The sequence below is a fragment of the Rhinopithecus roxellana genome, chromosome 13 (assembly GCF_007565055.1).
Source record: "Rhinopithecus roxellana isolate Shanxi Qingling chromosome 13, ASM756505v1, whole genome shotgun sequence".
NCBI classification, from domain to species: domain Eukaryota; kingdom Metazoa; phylum Chordata; class Mammalia; order Primates; family Cercopithecidae; genus Rhinopithecus; species Rhinopithecus roxellana.
In genome coordinates, this window is record NC_044561.1 from 9,055,488 (window position 1) to 9,075,714 (window position 20,227).

General features: G+C 54.2%; 1 protein-coding gene across 4 annotated transcripts in view; it reads right to left on the reverse strand.

Annotated features, from left to right (window-relative positions):
* The window catches only part of TXNRD2 (thioredoxin reductase 2), a 67,877-nt gene that overhangs the window by 13,259 nt on the left and 34,391 nt on the right, over nucleotides 1–20,227 (reverse strand). For 3 of the 4 annotated variants that reach the window (XM_030915532.1, XM_030915531.1, XM_030915533.1), the window contains exons 9-11: nucleotides 10,820–10,839; nucleotides 9,815–9,906; nucleotides 6,858–7,032 (exon numbers count right to left, since the gene is read on the reverse strand). In XM_030915532.1, the coding sequence (XP_030771392.1) occupies nucleotides 6,858–7,032; nucleotides 9,815–9,906; nucleotides 10,820–10,839 (287 nt within the window). The remainder of the gene's footprint in view (nucleotides 1–6,857; nucleotides 7,033–9,814; nucleotides 9,907–10,819; nucleotides 10,840–20,227) is intronic. The other variant, XM_030915534.1, reaches the window with a different exon arrangement.

Here is a 20,227-nt window from a genome sequence, read left to right on the forward strand (position 1 = left end):
TTTTTCTAAAATACTTATCTTCTTCTTCTTTTTTTTTTTTCCAGAATCGCCCCTTCTCAATGAGCCCCAGGCCCCTACCCGCAGCTCTGAGCCCAGGAAGGGGATGCACCTGCCCTCCTGGCCTTGGGTCCCCTCGAGATGCCATGTTAGTTGAATAATCAGTGAGCCCTGGGGCTTCAATGGGACCTGACTGGCCACTCGCTGTGACTGCCAGCAGCCACCAGGGACCCCCAGACTGTCCCGAGGTGTCTTATACCCAGGGAGGCTCCTTGGGGGATGGGGGTGAGCTTCCCCACAGGCAGCATAAGGACCTTTCCTACTCGAGCTGCCTGCGTGCATTATGATGTGTAAGACCCCACAGTCAGCCTTGGAGTATGGCGCAGCCTCCAGCTCAGGCCCAGAGGACCCCCAGGAAGGAGCGTGCTCTATGGTGAGTGGTCATTATTGCTTTAACAGTTATTATTAGACTGGGCGCAGTGGCTCATGCTTGTAATCCCAGCACCTTAGGAGGCCGAGGTGGGTGGATCATGACATCAGGGCTTCGATACCAGCCTGGCTAACACAGTGAAACCCCATCTCTACTAAAAATACAAAAATTAGCTGGATGTGGTGGTGGTTGCCTGTAGTCCCAGCTACTTGGGAGGCTGAGGCAGGAGAATCGCTTGAACCCGGGAGGCAGAGGTTGCAGTGAGCCGAAATCACGCCCCAGGACTCCAGCCTGGGCAACAGAGCTAGACACTGTCTCAAAAACAAACAAATAAAAAACAATTATTATTATTATTATTATATTATTAATTATTTGAAAAGAGGTTTTACTCTGTTGCTCAGGCTGGTCTTGAACTCTTGGACTCAAATGATCCTTCCACCTTGGCATTCCAAAGTGTTGGGATTATAGGCATGAGCCACCTCACTCAGCCCTTTAACGATTGTTAACATAATTGCAATTGTAACAGGTTGGCTGCCCTGGGACACCTGCAGACATTAGAGGGTACATGGTAATATGTATAAATGGTGCTGACCTATCTCTAGAAGACTTTTCACCATGTTGTTCTTTTTTTTTCTTAATTGTTTTCCACTCAGTTCTAACCATAAGTACTGAATATGACATGGTAACAAGACCCAGTTCGACATCCATGTATGCAGGTGCCGGCTGGCCTGTCAGATGGCTGTGGGCTCTGGACACAGGTGTAAACTGGCCCTCAAGCCAAGCATGGGGCACCAGGCTGTTGGGTAAGCACAGGGTGCTGCCTCCTGCTACTCTGGCCTGGCCTCTGTGAGATGTTAGCACCACCATGAGCTACGCCTGAGCCAACAGTGCTGTCTCAGGAGCAGCAGTGCATGCACAGGGCCACATGGTGTGGAGGGGAAGGCCGTAGCCACTGCTCATAGGAAGAGCTCCATGAATGTTCATCTTGGCTCCACTTCAAAAAATACCAAACTCACATGCAGACAGATTTGGGTCTCTCTTGATGTAATTAATTACAAACTAAATTTACACTAAAATAAAAAGGTGTTAGACTATCAAAGAGGGGTATCTGATCCGTATCACCTGCCCAGGAATGGCCACTCCACCCTGAGAGCGTGGAGGCGTGGGTGCCAGGGTCATGGCTGGGCCCATCCCCACCGGGAAGAGCATAGCCACAAATTTGGTTTCACGCAGCTGCAGCAAGGCACATCCCTGAGAGCAGTCCTGATGGGCCCACCGCAGCTCCCCCGCCCGGGCAACATCCACACCCACTGCGGCCCCTAAGCCCCGGCTGCACCCACACCAGCACGGAGGGCATCCAGGAGGAGCCATCCCTTCCCTCTCACCAGGCTCGGGATGCTCCCACCCATCCCCAGCCTAGGGGGCTTGGTTCTTGCTTTCTGCCCTTTCTTGCTGCCTGGCACTCAACAGAGGGACATTCCGCAGGGACTTGTGTAGCTGAGTCTGCAGTGTACGGGAGCCATCAGCCAAGCACAGCTGAGCAAAGACGGTTACCTGCCACATACATGCCAGCAAGCAGTGCCTGGGTGGAGAGAGGAGCCCCGGGCTGCAGCCCACCCTGGCAACAACTCCCCTCCTGGGCACCGCCAGCCCCCATCATCATCTCCTGGGCACCCCAGTCTCTCCACTGTGGTCCAGGCACACATGCCACATGGGCAGACTATACACAGGCAGCTTGTGGGGGTGGCCTCTGTGCGGTACCAGGAGGAAGCCGGGAAGCCAAGCTCCCACGCTCCATGTATGTTGTGTTTCAGGCTTTGATGCTGATTTACACACAGGTGGACATCTCTGAGTTATCTAAGAGAAAGCCCAAAGAGGAAATGGCTTCAGTGGCCAGGGTAAGATCCAGACGGATTCTTTCCCTGGGTCTCATCTCACCTGCCATACCACAAGGCCCCCGGGCAGACCCAGGGCCACCTTCCCTGGCACTCAGGCACAACAGCTGCCTGGCTGTGGGATCCTCAGGCTCAGCGAGTCCCCTCCTGTGTCTGCTGGCTCTTCTGACCATGGGCAGGACTCCCGTGGTGCAGGGAGGGATATGCCAGAGCCTTCAGCATCTTACCCTCAAGAGAGGGACAGAGAACCGTCCAGAGGGGATGGGGATGCCAAAGGGGCACATGACGATCTCAACTTCCAGTTTCTCAGGGCTGTAGTCCAGAGGCAGTCTGTCCTTTCTTTAAAACCAAATCTAAGCTCAACGAGCACTTAGAAGCTTTTGCACTGGGAGGCATTTGCTCAGGACGCCCCAGCCCCACCCTGCTCCCCTAGACAGCCAGGGATTCAGGCCACAACTGGTTAACTGAGTGGGCGAATTCGAGCCCGCAGCGGTGCTGGCTGACTGTCTTCACTCAGCGCTGTAATCGGCACATCTGCAGACAGGAAATCCTCCTCCCTGAAGTTCCCAGTCTATTATCTGAGACACCTGGTGTGGGCGGGTGATTCAGAGACAAACAATGAGCGGGGCCCCCTGCACAGCAATTAACTGCTTTAACTGCTAATATGTTTAATCCACCACGTGGAGATCAAGGCTGCATCGAGGAAGGGGCTCCGGTCCTCCTCGGCTTCCAGACTGCAGGGCCCACTTCGCGATGCCAATGTCCATGGTCCTTGCCAGCTGCGGTCAGGCGCCAGGCACACAGGCAATGGGCAGGGCCAGCATTCAGCCCCACGTGGGAGCTCTGTGCAGCACCTGGGCTCCTTCTGTGTGTGTGTGCGCTGGGCATGGGGGCATCCCCGCTTCCTGTCAGAGCCCAGCTTGTGCAGACGTAGTGCACACCCGGGACAGGAAGCGGAGTCGGGGATGTTGGCATTGCCAGCTGTGCCGCCCCTAGGGCGCTTCATTTTAACCTCCCAGAGTGGATCATCCTTTATTGCAAGTAGAAATAAAGCTTGGTTAAAGGCTTATCGTACAAACCGGCAGAAAACGCTTGCAGTTGCTGACCTGGGAAGTGGCTCCTGAATGTTTACAAAACCTGGCTCTGAGCAGCAGCGAAGTCAGCACATGCCCAAGCGGCCCCCAGCAGGCGTGCAGAAGCTGCGCCGCCCTCGGGAAGCAGGGTCAGAGGCCAAGGACTGTGAAAAGCTTCCACCCCCAGCATCAATCACGCCAGGCAGACTGTCTGGGGGATGCTCATTTTGCAAATACAAAAAAATAAAACAGACTCCCAGCAAAGGAGGATGGGCGTGCAGGCCATGGCAGCTCTGCTGAGTAGGGAGGGGGCCTTGCTTGTTGCCTGCCAGGCTGACGCCCGGGCTTTCCAGGGACACAGCCCTGGCCCATTGGTCTGCTACATCCCTGTGGGCTCAGTCGAGGGCTGCCCCTCAGCTCAATGGCAAGAGCTCCCTTATGCCGTGGGTGAACGGAGATGTCAGCAGACAGAGGAGGAGGGCTAGGGCGCGGTGGGAGGGAGAAACTCACCACCTCTCCTTTAGAGTGGAGTTTATTTGGGAATGATAGTAGGAGGATAAATTTTGAAAGAAAAATAAAGTGGAGTTTATGATGAGAACCATCAGTACACTTCAGAGTCCAAAATGTTACCTAATCCTTCAAAGTGTTTATCATAATAAATTTACTTAAAATCTACTTTTACAATGTGACTGAGAGCATTGCTCTTGCTGACTGGCCACCTCTGGGCAGAGAGCCCTGCATGCACTTGGGCGTCTCAGGTCCTCCCCAGCTGTCACCTCTGGCTGTGCCCACTGCACAAAAGTGAAGGCTCAGCCGCTTCAGGCTGGTTTCCTTTCTCGTTTCCCATTCCGAGTGACTGCTTCAGAAGTGCATCACCCTGTGACACAGCTTGTGCCTGCGGGAGCCCTCCCCCAGGGGACACTGACACCTGGCCAGCCCCATGTGAGCCCAGTGAGCTGATGGAGGTGGAGCCAGGGGATCTGAGAGGCACCCTGGCTCTGATGTTGGGCTCTTGCAGGGGACAACATACCAGGCTTAGCATGCAAAGGCCTCGGAGAACTAACAACACTGAGTAGGTTGCTTCTGCCTTCAACATGCAAGTTGACCGGGCAACTGGGAAAACTAGGAGCCTAAACTAGATGGCCAGGCACCGAGGCGGATAGGACATCTGAGCAGGCCCGCTGTGTGTGCCGCCACCCACCCTGACCAGGACCCGCAGCCCTCCTTGGGGTGGCCCATCTGCAATGGCCTCCACGCCTAGCTTTGTAGCAGGCCTGGGACAGGGCAGTGTCTGGGTGATCCCTGTTGGCTCCAGCTGCCCCTTGCCACTACCCTCGGACAGCCCCGGCCCAGGTCTGGGCACAGGTATCCCCTGGCTGTGTCCACACTCCCCATACCTGCTCAGCCTCTGCCCCATGCAAAACCGGACCCACACCTGACAGAGAGCAAGACTGTGAGACCAGACTGTGCCCAGCAAGTGGCAGCCAGCCCACACCTGGCCGGGAAATGCCCAGGCCTCTGCCCAGCACTGGAAGGGTGATGTCTTTGGAATCCTTCGAAATATGACTTCTGGAAAGTCCTGCAAGATGCCACTCCTGGCATGTGATGACTTGCCAGGCCCAAAGGGACCCACTGGGAAATACTGAAAGCCACGAGAAGGCTGGGCAGAACTTTAAAATGCCTGCATCATTTTTATGTGCTGAAAACAGGCAGCTTGTGCACACCCATGTTCACAGCAGCATGATCCACAACAGCCAAAAGACGGAAGCAACCTAGGTATCCACTGACAGATGATGGACACACATACAACTCAGCCTTACAGGAAGGAAATGCTGGCACGCGCTACACAAATGCTAACTCTAACAGATGCTACAACATGGACTCGCCCTGGAAAACACTGTGCTAAGAGAAATGAGCCAGTCACAAAAGGACAAACACTGCATGATTCTACTTACGTGAAATCCCTTGAGGAGTCAGATTCATGGAGTCAGACAGCGAAGGGTGAGTGCCAGGGGCCGCAGGGAGTGAGTGTTTAAGGGGGACAGAGCTCAGTTTGGAGATAATGGAAAAGTTCCAGAGATGGATGGTCATGCTGGTTGTACAATATGAATGTACTTAGCACCACTGAACTATATACTTTAAAATGCTTAAGATGATGAATTTGATGTTATGTGTATGTCACCACAAGTTTTAAAACTTTCAAATCTATCTCATTTTTATGTTAAAAACAACAAACTAGCTTGGCTGGGCATAGTAGCTCAAACCTGTAATCCCAGCACTTAGAAGGCTGAGATGGGAAGATTGATTGAGCCTGGGAGGTGCAGGCTGCAGTGAGCTATGATCACACCACTGCACTCCTCCTAGGCAATAGAGACAGACCCTGTTTCACACACAAAAAAGAAAAAAACCTAGCTGGAAAGCCTGAAGCAGCAAAACATTTAATATGCTAAAGAAAAACTACATACTGGCCAGGTGCGGTGGCTCACACCTGTAATCTCAGTACTTTGGGAGGCCAAGGCAGGCAGATCATGAGCTCAGGAGACCGAGACCATCCTGGCCTACACAGTGAAACCCCGTCTCTACTAAAAATACAAAAATTAGCCGGGCGTAGTGGTGAGTGCCTGTAGCCCCAGCTACTCAGGAGGCTGAGGCAGGAGAATCGCTTGAACACGGGAGGCGGAGGTTGCCACTGCACTCCAGCCTGGGTGACAGAACGAGACTCCGCTCAAAAACAAAACAAAACAAACCAAGACTTAAACCTGGAAGGTGACATGTAGGATTTATGTGCTGAAACCTTAATAAGCAATCCATCAAGGGCCAGGGAAGGTGAGGACGACTGCCTACTCGCTCCTTTTTTTTTTTTTTTTTGAGACAGCGTCTCGCTCTGTCGCCCAGGCTGGAGTGCAGTGGCACAATCTCGGCTCACTGCAAGCTCCGCCTCCTGGGTTCACACCATTCTCCTGCCTCAGCCTCCCGAGTAGCTGGGACTACAGGCGCCTGCCACCACGCCTGGCTAATTTTTTGTATTTTTAAGTAGAGACAGGGTTTCACCGTGTTAGCCAGGATGGTCTCGATCTCCTGACCTTGTGATCCGCCCACCTCAGCCTCCCAAACTGCTGGGATTACAGGCTTGAGCCACCGTGCCCGGCCCTAGTCGCTCCTTGATGAGGACACCTGGCTGATGCCGTCTTGGTCTCTTCTCTGGTTTTTCTAGCATGTCCCACAGTGGTGGGGAGACATGCAGAGATGCGAGGTGCTGGGGATGGCAAGATGGGCACAGCCTAGTGTGGGTGCCGCCCCACAGGCCTTCATTGTTGCTCTCGAGGTGTACTGGGGAGCAGCCAACCCGCCTGGCAGCCAGCAGGCTGGGGGAGCCCTGAGAGGTGACAGGAAGTGGGGCAAAGATTCTCCATGCGCCTTGGGGAGACCAGAGACAGAGTGTGTGACTCGACGCACCCTTACCTATGGCCCACAGGACGGTGTCGAAGGTGCCTGTGTCCTCCTTGCCAGTGGTGCGGTCCTCCCAGGTGACCTGCAGGTGGCCATCAGGGAGCCTCCTGACTCGGGAGGGGGCACAGCCCCTCAGGAACTGGGTGCCATGAGATGCCATGTGCTCTATGACCATGGAGGACATTTGCTGCAAAACACAAGAAGACAGGCCATGAAGACCAGGTGGCCGTGGGAGAGAGGCCCTGGCCTGCCCTGCTCTCAAAGGCCTCAGTGAGGGGCTGAGAGGGGTCTGTGTGGAAGACGGAGTGGACACCCAGCCCCTGCTCTACGTTCTCTTGCTCTCTGTAGAGTGTCTGGCCCCTGTCCAGGCTCCAAGTCCTCAACCCTGGGCCCTATGGTCAGGACTCACTCAGTCTGTGGGCTCCTCTCTAGATGCTAATTAACTAAGTCTTCATCGGCCAGATACAGCCACACCTGTAATCCCAACCCTTTGGGAGGCTGAGGTGGGAGAATCCCTCAAGCTCAGGAGTTTGAGGCTGCAATGAACTGTGATCACGCCACTGCACCCCAGCCTGGGAGACAGAGTGAGACCCTATCTCTAAAAGAAAAAATAAACAAGGCTGGGTGCGATGGCTCACGCCTATAATCCCAGCACTTTGGGAGGCTGAGGCAGGTGGATCACAAGGTCAGGAGATCAAGACCATCCTGGCCAACCCAGTGAAACCCTGTCTTTACTAAAAAACACAAAAAATTAGCCGGGTGTGGTGGCAGGCACCTGTAGTCCCAGCTAACTGGGAGGCTGAGTTAGGAGAATGGCATGAACCTGGGAGGCGGAGATTGCAGTGAGCCGAGATTGCACCACTGCACTCCAGCCTGGGTGACAGAGTGAGACTCTGTCTCAAAAAAAAAAAAAAAGAAAAAAGAAAAAAAAGGAAAAATGAACAAACAAATCCTGGTACACCTACATATTTCTTTTCTTTTCTTTTTTTTTTTTTTTTTTGAGACAGAGTCTCACTCTGTTGCCCAAGCTGGAGTGCATTGGTGCAATCTCGGCTCACTGCAAGCTCCGCCTCCTGGGTTCATGCCATTCTCCTGCCTCAGCCTCCCGAGTAGCTGGGACTACAGGTGCCTACCACCATGCCTGGCTAAGTTTTTTGTTTGTTTGTTTGTTTTTAGTAGAGATGGGGTTTCACCGTCTTAGACAGGATGGTCTCGATCTCTTGACCTTATGATCTGCCTGCCTGGGCCTCCCAAAGTGCTGGGATTACAGGCATGAGCCACCGCGCCCGGCCCATCTACATATTTCGTAAAAAAACAAAAACAAAAAACTTAGTCTTCACTAAAATCAATGGCAGAGAAGCATCCCTTCTCCCAGGAGATGTGCCCTGGTCCAACCAGATGGCCCCTGCTCCCAGCCCCCGCCTCCACATGTGGCCAACCTGCCCCTCTGCCATCCAGGAGCCAGGAGGGTAGGCAGGAGACTCTGTTCCCACCTAGAAATGTAGGCACAGTAGGCTTAGGTCCAGATCGGGGACAGAGAGAGTCCTGCTTCTCCCTCCCGGCTCAGGAGGCCTGTGCGCCCCCAGTCCAGCTACAGATGGGGGCCCTGTTCTCAGGACAATGGGCCCTTGCATGGACCAGCAGTGAAGTTGGCCATGGCTTCTAGTTTCAAGAGGAGATAAACAGTCACTGCTAACATCCTCTGACACCTGTGCGGGTGCGCCAGCTGGCTCTAGATGGCGTGTGTAGGAGTCCGGCCCACCGGGCAGGGCAGGCTGTGCTGCAGGGGGGCTGCCACACAGGCTGTTCATCGCTCCTGCACCCTCCAGAGGCCTGGCGGGCACGGCCAGCCCAGGCTCTGAGGGGAACCATGGGGCCTGTCCAGGACACAGGGTCCATCACCCCTCAGCCTGGCTGCCTAGACTGTGCATCCTCCTTGCCTGGGCACGGCCCCCATTCTGCAGACCCCTTTCCTCCTCTGTCCACTGCCAGCTCACCCTCCCCACATCTCAAGGCTCCGAGGCCTTCCTAGACACTGTGTCCCAACCACAGGGCTCCGTGGGTTTGCACTGAGGGACATGACGGAAGTGTGCCACAGCTTTAGGATGGAGCAACACATGGCCACACAAGTGGAGGGACATGTCTCTGAGTCGGCCTGGGGGTGGCACTGGGAGTCTGGAGATGACAGGCCTGGCTCCTCCCACCTCAGGTGCCCTCCTCAGGCTCTGTGAGCTGAGGGTTGGCCGAGGACCCATAGCAGGGCCCGCAGATCTGCACAGCTCACCCTGCATGGGGCCTCCTTCGTGGCAGTCATGTAGTGTTTGATGTCTCCACAATGACAACTCCAGACTTCTATTTTAACAGGAGACTTTCCCTTGTAGTTTTTAGCTAAAAAAAGAAAATCTCTATTGCTCCACTCTAGGAGTTCATCCTGCTGGCCACATGAGTGTGTGCACCCCAGACACAGATGAAGGCCGCTGTACACAGCACACCTGTCCAGACGCCAAGACCCCACAGGCTGTCTTGGGGCCAGCACTGCCCTGTGTCCCTCAGCCCAGCTCACACATTACAGCTATTTCACCCTCACTCCCTCAGAGAGGACAGGCAAGGGGAGAGCTGGGAGTCAGGGATCTCTGAGGTGGGGCTAACACTTCTGCAGCACACACCAGCCTCTAACTGATGGAGGGTGACCCTATCTGCCGGCATAAGGCTGGACAGAGCCTCCCTTCACTGTGCCTGCGCTCGGCTGGAGGCCTCTGTGCAGCTGTGTGCCCCACTGCCACCCTCCTCCCTTGCTCTGGTTGCGTGTTTGCATATTTCCTGGACAATCTCCTCATCCCATTCAAGGGTTATCTCTAAAGATTCAGGCATCACTCATGGCCCATGACTGCACTGCACCTGCCTGGGAGGGGCTGTGGGAGGAAGGGCCGCAGAGCCACAGGGGTGGGAGCTGGGGCCTCCGGCACTACCTGGTCGAAGCCGCGGAGGGGGATGCTGCGTATCATGACAGTGGCGTCCAGCCCGATCCCGGTGAGGAAGCCAGCACACTCCAGGGCCACGTCTGTCAGGTGCTGGCTAAGGAGCACTGGAGATTCTAACTTTGGAAGCGTTGAGACAACACCCCGGGGCCCTGTGCCGCGGCCCACGCCCCACCCATCCACGGCTGGCCCCGCAGGAGGCTCCCAACTCAAGACCCCCACCTCCACATCTCAAGTGCGCAGGCTAGGGTTAGCAAGGAGCCCCCAAGCAGCACCCATGGACTAGGCTGGCCTCTGGCCTCTGCTCCCATGGGCTGTCGGTCCCAGCTCTGGGGCAAGGCCTGCATCCTGGTGGATCCCAGTTGGGATGGAGAGAAGTGGCCAGTTCAGGGAGGACCTCAGCCATGGAAGATACCAAGTGGCTGCTTTCTTCCACCTGTGCTCTTAGCCAGCGGCTTGGGGCTTTTCTTTTTTTTTTTTTTCCTGTTGCCTAGGCTGGAGTGCAGTGGCATGGTCTCGACTCACTGCAACCTCCACCTCCCAGGTTCAAGCAGTTCCCCTGCCTCAGCTTCCCAAGTAGCTGGGACTATAGGTGTGAGCCACCGTGCCAGGCCAGGGGCTTTCATTTCCCTCAGATGTCCCCTTGACCCCAGGCCCTCCTGCAGCTCCTCTCCTGACCCTCCCTGTCTAACTGTTCCTTCTGAAGGAATGGGTACAGGCTGGGCTGCTCTCGAGGGAGAACAGCCCACCTGCCTCATAGCCATGTCCAGCTGTCCCAGCTGTCTCAGTACCCAGCTCAGGAAGAGCCTCCAGGAATCCCTGGCCAGAGGTCAGCCTCAAACTGTCCCCAGGCACAGGTCCTCCATGCCGAGAGGCCCAGTAAGTGCCTGATCTGAGGCAGCAAAGAGCCTGCCGGAAGGGCGGATGGCAAGGAGGGACTCAGGGGAAGGAGTGTCCAGTTCCCAGGACAGCCACCTGCATGCTAGCAAAGGATACAGCTGGCCCCGACCACCAACCTGTTACAGAAACAGACACAGAGAGAGAGCACGTGTAAAGCTGAGGCCCTTATTGACCAAGTGCGGTCAGAGAAGAACCCTGCAGCCTTCGTCCAGGCCCTCGGTCAGCTCGTGAGCTCCAAGGCTACTGTTCAAACAGCTTGCCCAGGGTGCAAAGCCCACTTTCCAAGTCTACACTGTCAAGCATGTTGTGAATCAGCAAATCACCTGGTGGTGAAGGGCGTGCGTGTCAGTGACAAGTGGTACCTGTCCCCTGGAAGGTACCTGGAGGCATGGAGAAACTTCCACCAGAGCAGCGCACGGCTTTCCTTCTTTCCCCTGGGGCCTCCTGGGCTAGGGTGGAAGCCCGGAGATGCTGAGCAGGACAGGGAGGCTACCAGACCGCAAGGGAAGACATCATCTGAGCAGGACACTCTCAAGATCACGGAAGGCCAGGTCAGAGGCACATCCAGCCCTATCACAGCTAGGTGCAGGGCCAGGAGGGCCAGCTCCCCAGAGAGGGGACTGAAGGATCCCAGGGACAGGGGAGGCAGCACAGGATGCTGTGACCAGCAGTCATTGGAAATATTCGCTCTTGTAGTGAAAACACCCTATTGTTCAACTCCACACTCCACATGTGTTTTGCATACACACGTACTCACACACACTTGTATGTGCACACATGCCACACACCTGCATGCACACATGTGCATGCACATACTCTTACATGGGCACACACAAATGTACACACACACACTCACATGGGTACACACATTCATTCACATATACATATGCACACACTCATGTAGACACATGCATGCACACACATGCACACAGGCACAGAACCTAACATGGAAGAAGAACTCCCAGTGGGGCAGCTGCACACGGGTGGGCTCCCACATTACCCTTCAGTCTTTGAACAAGAGGAGGTGATGTAAGGACGGATAAGTCCAACGTCAGTGCTAATCCCAGCAGGTACTAATGATATAATCCCATTTCAAAACATGGTGTATCCCTTGGAATCGTTCTGCAGGTGCCCTGCGGGAAGCATCTGGCGTGCAGCCTCCTCACAGTGGCTGGGGACAGAACCGCGCCACTGTCAGGATTAGGGTGAGCAGACAGAGCTCTGAGCACAAGGTGGTTACATGCCACACTCGGCATGTGAGGACAGTGAAGGGGGACCCTGAGACCCCCAGCCAAGCGGACTGCAGATACGCATTCCCGGCCCCACTCAGGGCCAGCAACACTTGGGAAACAGGCACCATGGTATGCATGCACTTCCACACGCGCACACACACGTAGGCACCACATACACATCTCGACACAGAGGTGCACTTCCAAAATGACAAAACCAAACTATTTTTGGACTTGCTATACACAGTGAAAGGTACAAACTTTTGTTTAAGGTATGAAGTTATGGCCAGGCGCGGTGGCTCACGCCTGTAATCCCAGCACTTTGGGAGGCCAAGGCGGGCAGATCACAGGGTCAGGAGATCGAGACCATCCTGGCTAACACAGTGAAACCTTGTCTCTACTAAAAATACAAAAAATTAGCCGAGTGTGGTGGAGGGCACCTGTGGTCCCAGCTACTCAGGAGGCTGAGGCAGGAGAATGGCGTGAACCCGGGAGGTGGAGCTTGTAGTGAGCCGAGATTGCGCCACTGCACTTCAGCCTGGGCGACAGAGCAGAGCCTCCGTCTCAAAAAAAAGAAAGAAAAAAGATATGAAGTTATGAGTTACTGCAAATATAAACAGAACTCTGCTGCTTTGCATATCGTGCCCTAAACGCAAGGGTGTAACTGGGCGAGAGCCCATCATGCAGTGCCCCTTGCCCCCTGCTCCCAGAGGTGGCTGTGCATGGGCTAGACGCTTCCTGCTGGGCTGTGCACGCACCAGGGGAGTGAGGCCAATGCATCGCCTCTGTGGGCAAGTGGGCCCTGCGCATCAGGGCCTTGCTGGCCCTGAAGGCCAACCCTTTTCCAGCAATGGGCCCTGCAGCCGCAGGACAGGGGCCAAGCTGTTCTCCGGGCCTCCTACCTCATTGCTAAGGATACAGCAACACACCCTCCTGATTTCGCCACAAATGTTTGCTGTCTCTGCCACCAATGTGTACATCCCCACCTCCTAGATGATGCTGACCCACCAGGACTGGATTGGGGTGGGGGCAAGTGACTCTCTAGGCCCTCCCTCGGAGAACCCCCAATGCCCAGGCCTCCTGTCCTGGCACCCACAGGGCACAGAAGAAGCTCCTGCCTCAAGGGCCACCTTCAAAATCACAGGTGCCCCCATCCCTCAGTTGCCAGCTCTGAATCAGCAACCGAGGGCACAGCTAGGAGGAGGTGGGCACAGTGGGCACATTCCCGAGTGGGCATCCTCGACCCTATGTGTTCGGCTGAAATCTCTCAACAGAAGCTCACGTCTCACTCACGTGGAGGGTCATTTTGGGCCTCTTCTTCTTGTCATGAGCAAGAATTATTGACAGCACTGGTTTTCACTGTATCCCTCCCCATACTGATCAAATTATGTGAATGTTTACCCTTTGAAGAATGCAGGATATGAGAACTCAAACAGAGAACTCCGTTCAGACCAGCTAAAGTAAGAAAATGCCCGAGCAAAATGAGACAGACACCAAAGCCTCCAGATCACAGGGACAGAGACTACCCAAAGACAGGGACCTGCAGACACCTTCTTCAGGCCACTCATGGCCCAGCAGGGGTGGGGACAGACAGGAACATGGTGCAGTGACCAACTCACGCCATGGCTGGCCACAGGAAGTCAGAGGTGCTGGCCATAGAAGTCAGGGGACCAGCTCACAGGACCTGCGGGTAGGGGGTTGGAACCACTCAACTTACCACTACATTAAAAGACCCAGAGGTTGGGTGTGGTGGGTCATGTGTGCAATCGTAGCACTTTGGAGGCCAAGATGGACAGACTGCTTGAGCCCAGGAGTTCAAGACCAGCCTGGGCAATATAGCTTGTCCCCATCTATACAAACTAAAAAAATTACTGGGACATGGTTGTATGCACCTGTAGTCCTGGCTACTCGGGAGGCTGAGGAAGGAGGATTGCGTGAGCCTAGGAGTTTGAGGCTGCAGTAAGCTGCACTCCAGCCTGGGAAACAGAGTGAGACCCTGTCTCTAAAACAAACAAAACAAAACAAACAAAAAATCCATTTTCCACGTGATCCCAGCAGCTCCACTCTCTGTGCTTTTTGGTGTGCAAACATTTTCCAAAGAGGCATAGTAACTACTGCAGGATTAGCCTAATCACAGGGCAGCTTTCTTGTTCAAAACTGGAGTGGGGGGAGGAAGCAGAAACAAAAGCATTAATTCAGGCCCACGAAGCCCCGGCTTAAAGAGCAATCCATCTGCCTCTTGAGCTTGAAGGCCTGCTCTCCAGAGGGAAGGCTCACACAAAGTGAGAGTCTCATGGGAGGCACCTGGCCCCTTGGAGGTCCTGCCAGCCCAGGAAATACCAGATGGGCTGCCAAGCTGCGGACGCCCCAGGGAGGCAGCACAGGGCTGGGGGTACTACAAAGTCCTCCTTCCCTGGCTTGCCTGGGACCCCGCCAGCCCCACCCAACCCCTCAGGGGCAGATGCTGGGCCGGAGCCTCTGTGTGCTGGCCTTGTAACAAATGCCACCAAAAGCCCTACCTTGTCATGTCTTAGCCACAGGGATGCACACAGCAGAGGTGGCAGGGGCTTTGCAGTCTGGTAACAAGCCCCAGGAGGACAGCTGGTCTCCCTATTGCTGAACACAAGGACATCCCGTCACACCAGCGGAATGTGCCACTTAAATTAAATTTTCTCCCAAATGGCCGTGGTTCTTCCCAAGATAAAATTTATCTTCTTCCCTCTTGAGCTTAGGAAGAGAGAAAAATGATCGCAGTACCTGGCTGGCTTCCGGACTTCCTAAGGGTCAAATGAAAGCTCTTTCCATGACACACTGACAGGCAGCCTTAAACCAGCCCAAGTTATAAAAACACTCTGGCTCTCAGAGCCCCAGGAGTGCGAGGACAGACAGCAGCAGGCTGGTGGAGCAGCCTCAGAGGGTGGACAGGCCTAGCTGGCTGCAGCCCCTCCCCTGGGGGCCAGTGTGTGGGCTGGGAAGCCCCTGAGCCAGCCTGGCAGCTGCAGGAGAGGCTGGCCCCATGCTCCGTAAACCCCCATGGGGACCTGGGCAGGGGCTACAGAGTCAGAAGCAGGAATAGGCAGCCCCTGGTTGTTTCCGGGAAGCAGTACCTCCGTTATCGGACCTGAGAGGAGGCTGTGGTCTCATTCACGCCCTCTGCCCCATCCCAGTGTTGCCAGCTCGGAGCCCTGCTTCGCGGAAAGCGGACCTACAGACACAGCAAGAGGGAGGACTAGAATAGAGTGACCACAATCCCTATATTGGGGTTAGGGCACCTGAGCTCCAAAGCCTAGCACTGAGGGAGAAGACGAAGCCCAAGGCCATGGGCGTGCAAGAGACAGAGACAAAGCACACTGTCGGGGCCCAAGTCCCTGCTGGATGCAGAGGCTTCCAGGTGGAGGCAGCCCTCCAAGTCAGGGAGTGGCAGGAAGATTGTACGGCTATGGGACTGGAGCTGGAGCTCAGGTCCTTGGCCCTGCTAGGTTGCCAGGCCCCTCTGGGCCTTGGGCTCCTCTTGGCTGCACTTGGATCCCAACCCCCAGTGCCTGCTTCTGTAAAGTGGGCTCACCGTCCTTGCCTTCCACATTCCTCCACCTGCCGGGGGCTTGCTCTGTGGAATGCAAGGTTTGGTTTGCAAGGTTGCACGCCCCCTCTGAGCCTTGTCATTTGGGGTCACGTGCCCCTCCACACCCCTGCCTCCCTGCAGTGGCCACTGTTCCCAAAGGGGCTCCACTGCCTGCCCAGGGGTCGCTGTACCTCCCCAGAACCCTCCTCTCTTCTTCAACGTGTCTTGCAGTTCCAGAGAAGGAAACACACGAGACCAGCAGAAAAGGCAAACAGGCTAGGCACAAGGCAGGCGTCTGCATGGCACAGAAAGAGCATGAACCGACCTGGAGTCCTTCCCAGGGTCCCCACCAAGACTGAGAGGACAGCCCCTTGCGCTGGGGCATGGCTCTGGGAGTGGGGCAGCCAGAATGTCCCCCGACCCACCCCAGTGCACTCAAAGACCCTGCTCACCCACCCACAAGCTCACATTGCTTTTTCAGGAGTTTTCTGCATGTATTCCTCACCCTCCTGGATTACAAACCAGGTGCTCAGCCCACTCTGCCCAACAGGTATGGCCCCATTTTGCCAGCATATGGCTGTTTAGTGAAGGGCGCTGTTTAATTCTGTCTCCCCTTGACTGAGTTTGGACACGATCCCTCTACCTCTGCCATCTGTCCAGCCCTGGGCTCCCCAAGACCTGGATGCAAACAAAGGAGGAAGGGGGCTCCCAACTTGGGGCCCGAGGTACAATGTGATGCCTGGGTGGCCTCTCTGGGGCAAAAGTGGCATGGTACAACCTTGCAGGCTGGGTCCCAGACCCCACTGTGGGCACCACTCGCCAGATCTGGAGCTCCCAGCAGTGGGCCCCACGCAGACGTGCGCTGAAAGGAGTTCCTGGCGGCAGCCTGTGCCTGTAGTGGAGATGGACGAAGGAGGCCTTGTGCACACTGCAGAGCCCACCGAGGGCCTAGGGCCGGGGGCCAAGGCACCTCCTTGGTGGAGAAGCCAACCAGGGGACACAGTGCCCAATGCAGGAGGGGCACTGGGATGCCAGGCACTCTGAGTTGCCCACCTGGCCTCCTGGACAGGACCAGGTAGAAATGTCCCACCCGACTATGGGAGGCACTCAGGGGCCAGGGGAGCAGCCCTGGGGTCCATATTAATTTCAGCTCCATTTTAAAGGCGAGTTAAAATAAACATGGGGAATATTTATAAGGCAAATAAATCTGGCAGAAACAGCCCCTCCAAGTGTGAGTGGAGGCCTCCCCTCAGCCCCAGCCCAAGCTGATAAAATACAGAAATGCTACTGTAGACCCTCCGGGCTTATTTTGACTGCGGCAGAGGAATGTAACATGTAAACACTGACTCCCATATTACACTGTTACAACTTGCATTAACAGCGCCGGACAAAAGCCGCATTTTCACAGAAGCATCGTACAGGGATATATCTCCAGCTTAATTTTTAAAAAAACCATTTCCTCACATAAATCATGCTCAGAATGAAACGGGTGACTGATACATTGCAAACACTTTTTTCTTAAACAATAACATACCTAGATTCCTTCTAAACGAAAGAGCTTTAAAAAAAATCTTCTAAATGTTTTTTTTCTGAAGAAAATAAACACTGCAGTTTCTTTCCCAAACAAAATATCTGGGGCCGCGTCTTCCCGGCCGAGCTGGCTGCTCCCAGCACAGGGTTGCAGAGGAGCGCTCCCCAAGCCCCAGCCACCTTGCTAGGGAGGCTGCAGGGCCAGGGCACCCAGAGTACCGGGCCCCCTCCCCAGCCCCAAGGGGCAGCCTCTGAGGGGGCCAGGCGTGACCAGGGTGGCAAAAGTGCTGGGCTGCAGTGACCGGCCCCGAAGACTCCAGTACATAGAGGGGCCTGGCAGACACCTTGGGGCTGCCAGATGTCCAAGGCCATTTCCCTGCAGGTCCAGCAGGCAAAGCATCCTGCAGGGGCTGGAGGTGCATCCAGACTCCACCCAGAGAAGCCAACACGAAAGACAACCAGAGCCACGGGCAGGACTCAGGACGCCGAGTGAGAACAGTGCCTCGAGATGGGCACCGGGGCCCGGGCAGCCCGTCTCCACCACACAGGCAGGACTCAGGACGCCGAGTGAGAACAGCGCCTCGAGATGGGCACCGGGGCCCGGGCAGCCCGTCTCCACCACACTGCGGAAGAAGAGCAGCCAGCCCAAGGAAGTAAAGAAAATCCGACTTGTGGATGCCCATAAGGAAAATACAGGGCTTTAAAAAAAAAAAAAAATCTTGGGGATGGGGCAGGCCTTTCTGAACATGCAATAAATCAAAAAGCCATTAAGTGTAAAAGATTTAAGTTACATTTAAAAAAAGTTAAACCATTTGTACATCACACAAGTTAAAAGACACTAGAAGCTGAGAAAATCTGCACCACAAGCGACAGAGGATCACATCCCTAATACGCAAACCAGCTGGAGGGTAAGAAGAGATAAGAGAAGAGAAAAGCCAGACGGGAAAGTGGGCAAGGACCATGCTGGCAATTATGAGGCTGTGAAACAAGGCTTTTCATGTAAATATGTGAAAAGACCACCGATCACAGCAAATGCAAACAGAGGCAGATCATGTGTAACCCAGCAGATAGTCAAAGATCAAACAACAGTCTGGGCACGGTAGCTCACGCCTGTAATCCCAGCACTTTGAGAGGCCAGGGTGATCACTTGAGCCCAGGAGTTCAAGACTAGCCTGGGCCACATAGCAAGTCCTTGCTCTAAAAAAAAAATCATTAGCTGGGCGTGGTGGCAGGCACCTGCAATCCCAGTTACTCAGGAGGCTGAGGCAGGTGAATTGCTTGAATCCAGGAGTTCGAGGCTACAGCGAGCCATGATTTCACCACTGCACTCCAGCCTGGGCAACAGAGCAAGACCCTGTCTCAAAGATAAAAAAAAAAAAAAAAAAAAAAACAAAGCAGATAACCCAGAAATTATGGCATAACAGGAAAAAGTGATCAGTGTGACAACAGAAAAACTTAAAATTTCTGCAGGAAATAATATCACCAAGTCCAAAGACAAAACACGATCAGGGGTCCAATGGAAGGCAGCAGGCAGTCAATGGAAACCAGCGCAAGCTTGGCACAGTCTCAGGAGAGTGTGGGTGCACCGTGGGCAGCAGTGACCGCTGGCCAGGCCAGGGGTATGGGAGAAGAGGCTCCTTTCTGTTTTGTGTCTTATCAAAAAGCTGATGCCTGAGTTATCAAGGACGGGAAGCGGGAAATGCACACACGAAACCAGCCCGTCAGCACAAAGTGTTAAGATGGAAGGGCAGCTCCCCTTGTACTGAGCTTTTCTACTTCCAGGAAAGATGTAAAGTATATAAGACCACCTCACAGCCACTAGGATGGCCACTGTCAAAAAAACAGAAAACATCAAGTCCAACAGAGCTTAAAGGAAAAAATAAAAATTAAAGAAAGAAAGAAAAACAGAAAACAACATGCACTGGCGAGGATGTGGGGACCCGGGAGACCTCCCGTACTGCTGCTGAGAATGTAAGATGGTGTGGGCGCTGTGGGAAACAGGATGGAGGTTGCTCAAGACCATATGATCCAGTAATCCCACTTCTGGGTTTGCACCCAAAAGAACTGAAAGGTCTCCAGGAGGTATCTGCACGTCTGTGTTCACTACTCACAGCACTATTCACAACAGCCAAGAAGCAGAGGCAACTTGGGTGTCCACTGACAGATGAATGGATAGACAGAAGGTGGCATGCCTGTGCAATGGAATATTACTCAGCCTTAAAAAGAAGGAAATTCAGATACAATATGGATGAAAAGAGTTCCAGATATGGATAGTGGTGATGGTTTCACAACATTATTAACATATTTAATACCATTGAACTGTATACTTAAACATGGTTACAGTGGGGCGGGCGTGGTGGCTCACGCCTGTAATCCCAGCACTTTGGAAGGCCAAGGCAGGTGGATCACCTGAGATCAGGAGTTTGAGAGCAGCCTGGCCAACAAGGTGAAACCCTGTCTCTACTAAAAATACAAAAAAATTAGCCAGGTGTGGAGGCAGACGCCTGTAGACCCTGCTACTCAGAGGGCTGAGACAGGAGAATCGCTTGAACCCGGGAGGCGGAGGTTGCAGTGAGCCGAGATTACGCCACTGCACTCCAGTCTGGACAACAAAGTGATACTCTGTTTCAAAAAAAAAAAAAAAAAAAAAGTTGAAGTGGTAAATTTTATACTATGTCTGTTTTATCACAATGAATAATTGGGAAAATGTGTCAGAAGCACTTCTGATGGTAAACAGATGCACCTTGAAGGTTTTCACTGCAGCATTGATAATGATGAAGAAGAGAAACTACTGAGATGCTCATTAACACGAGAAAGGTCGAAGGAACTACACCACATCCATTCAAGGGAATCCAGTCCTGACCCCACACAACGATGCCCTGCGAAGTGTGAAACAATGACAAGCAGAGCATGTGACACACCACTCACACACACACACACCACACACATCTGCATGCACACCATGCACATTCGGGCACATACAGAGGTGGGAACCCTTTTCCACTGGTATTTTCTCCTGGGGAAGGCTGGAGACTGCCATTGACCAAGCCTCTGCCGCCCTCTGGTGGCCTCTCTGGTCTCTGCCAGCATGAAGTCTCCACACACAGGCAGGAGCTGCCTGGACCTGGGACCTCGGGATGGCCCCCTCTGTGGGCATCGGAATGCACTTAGTGACTCTGCACA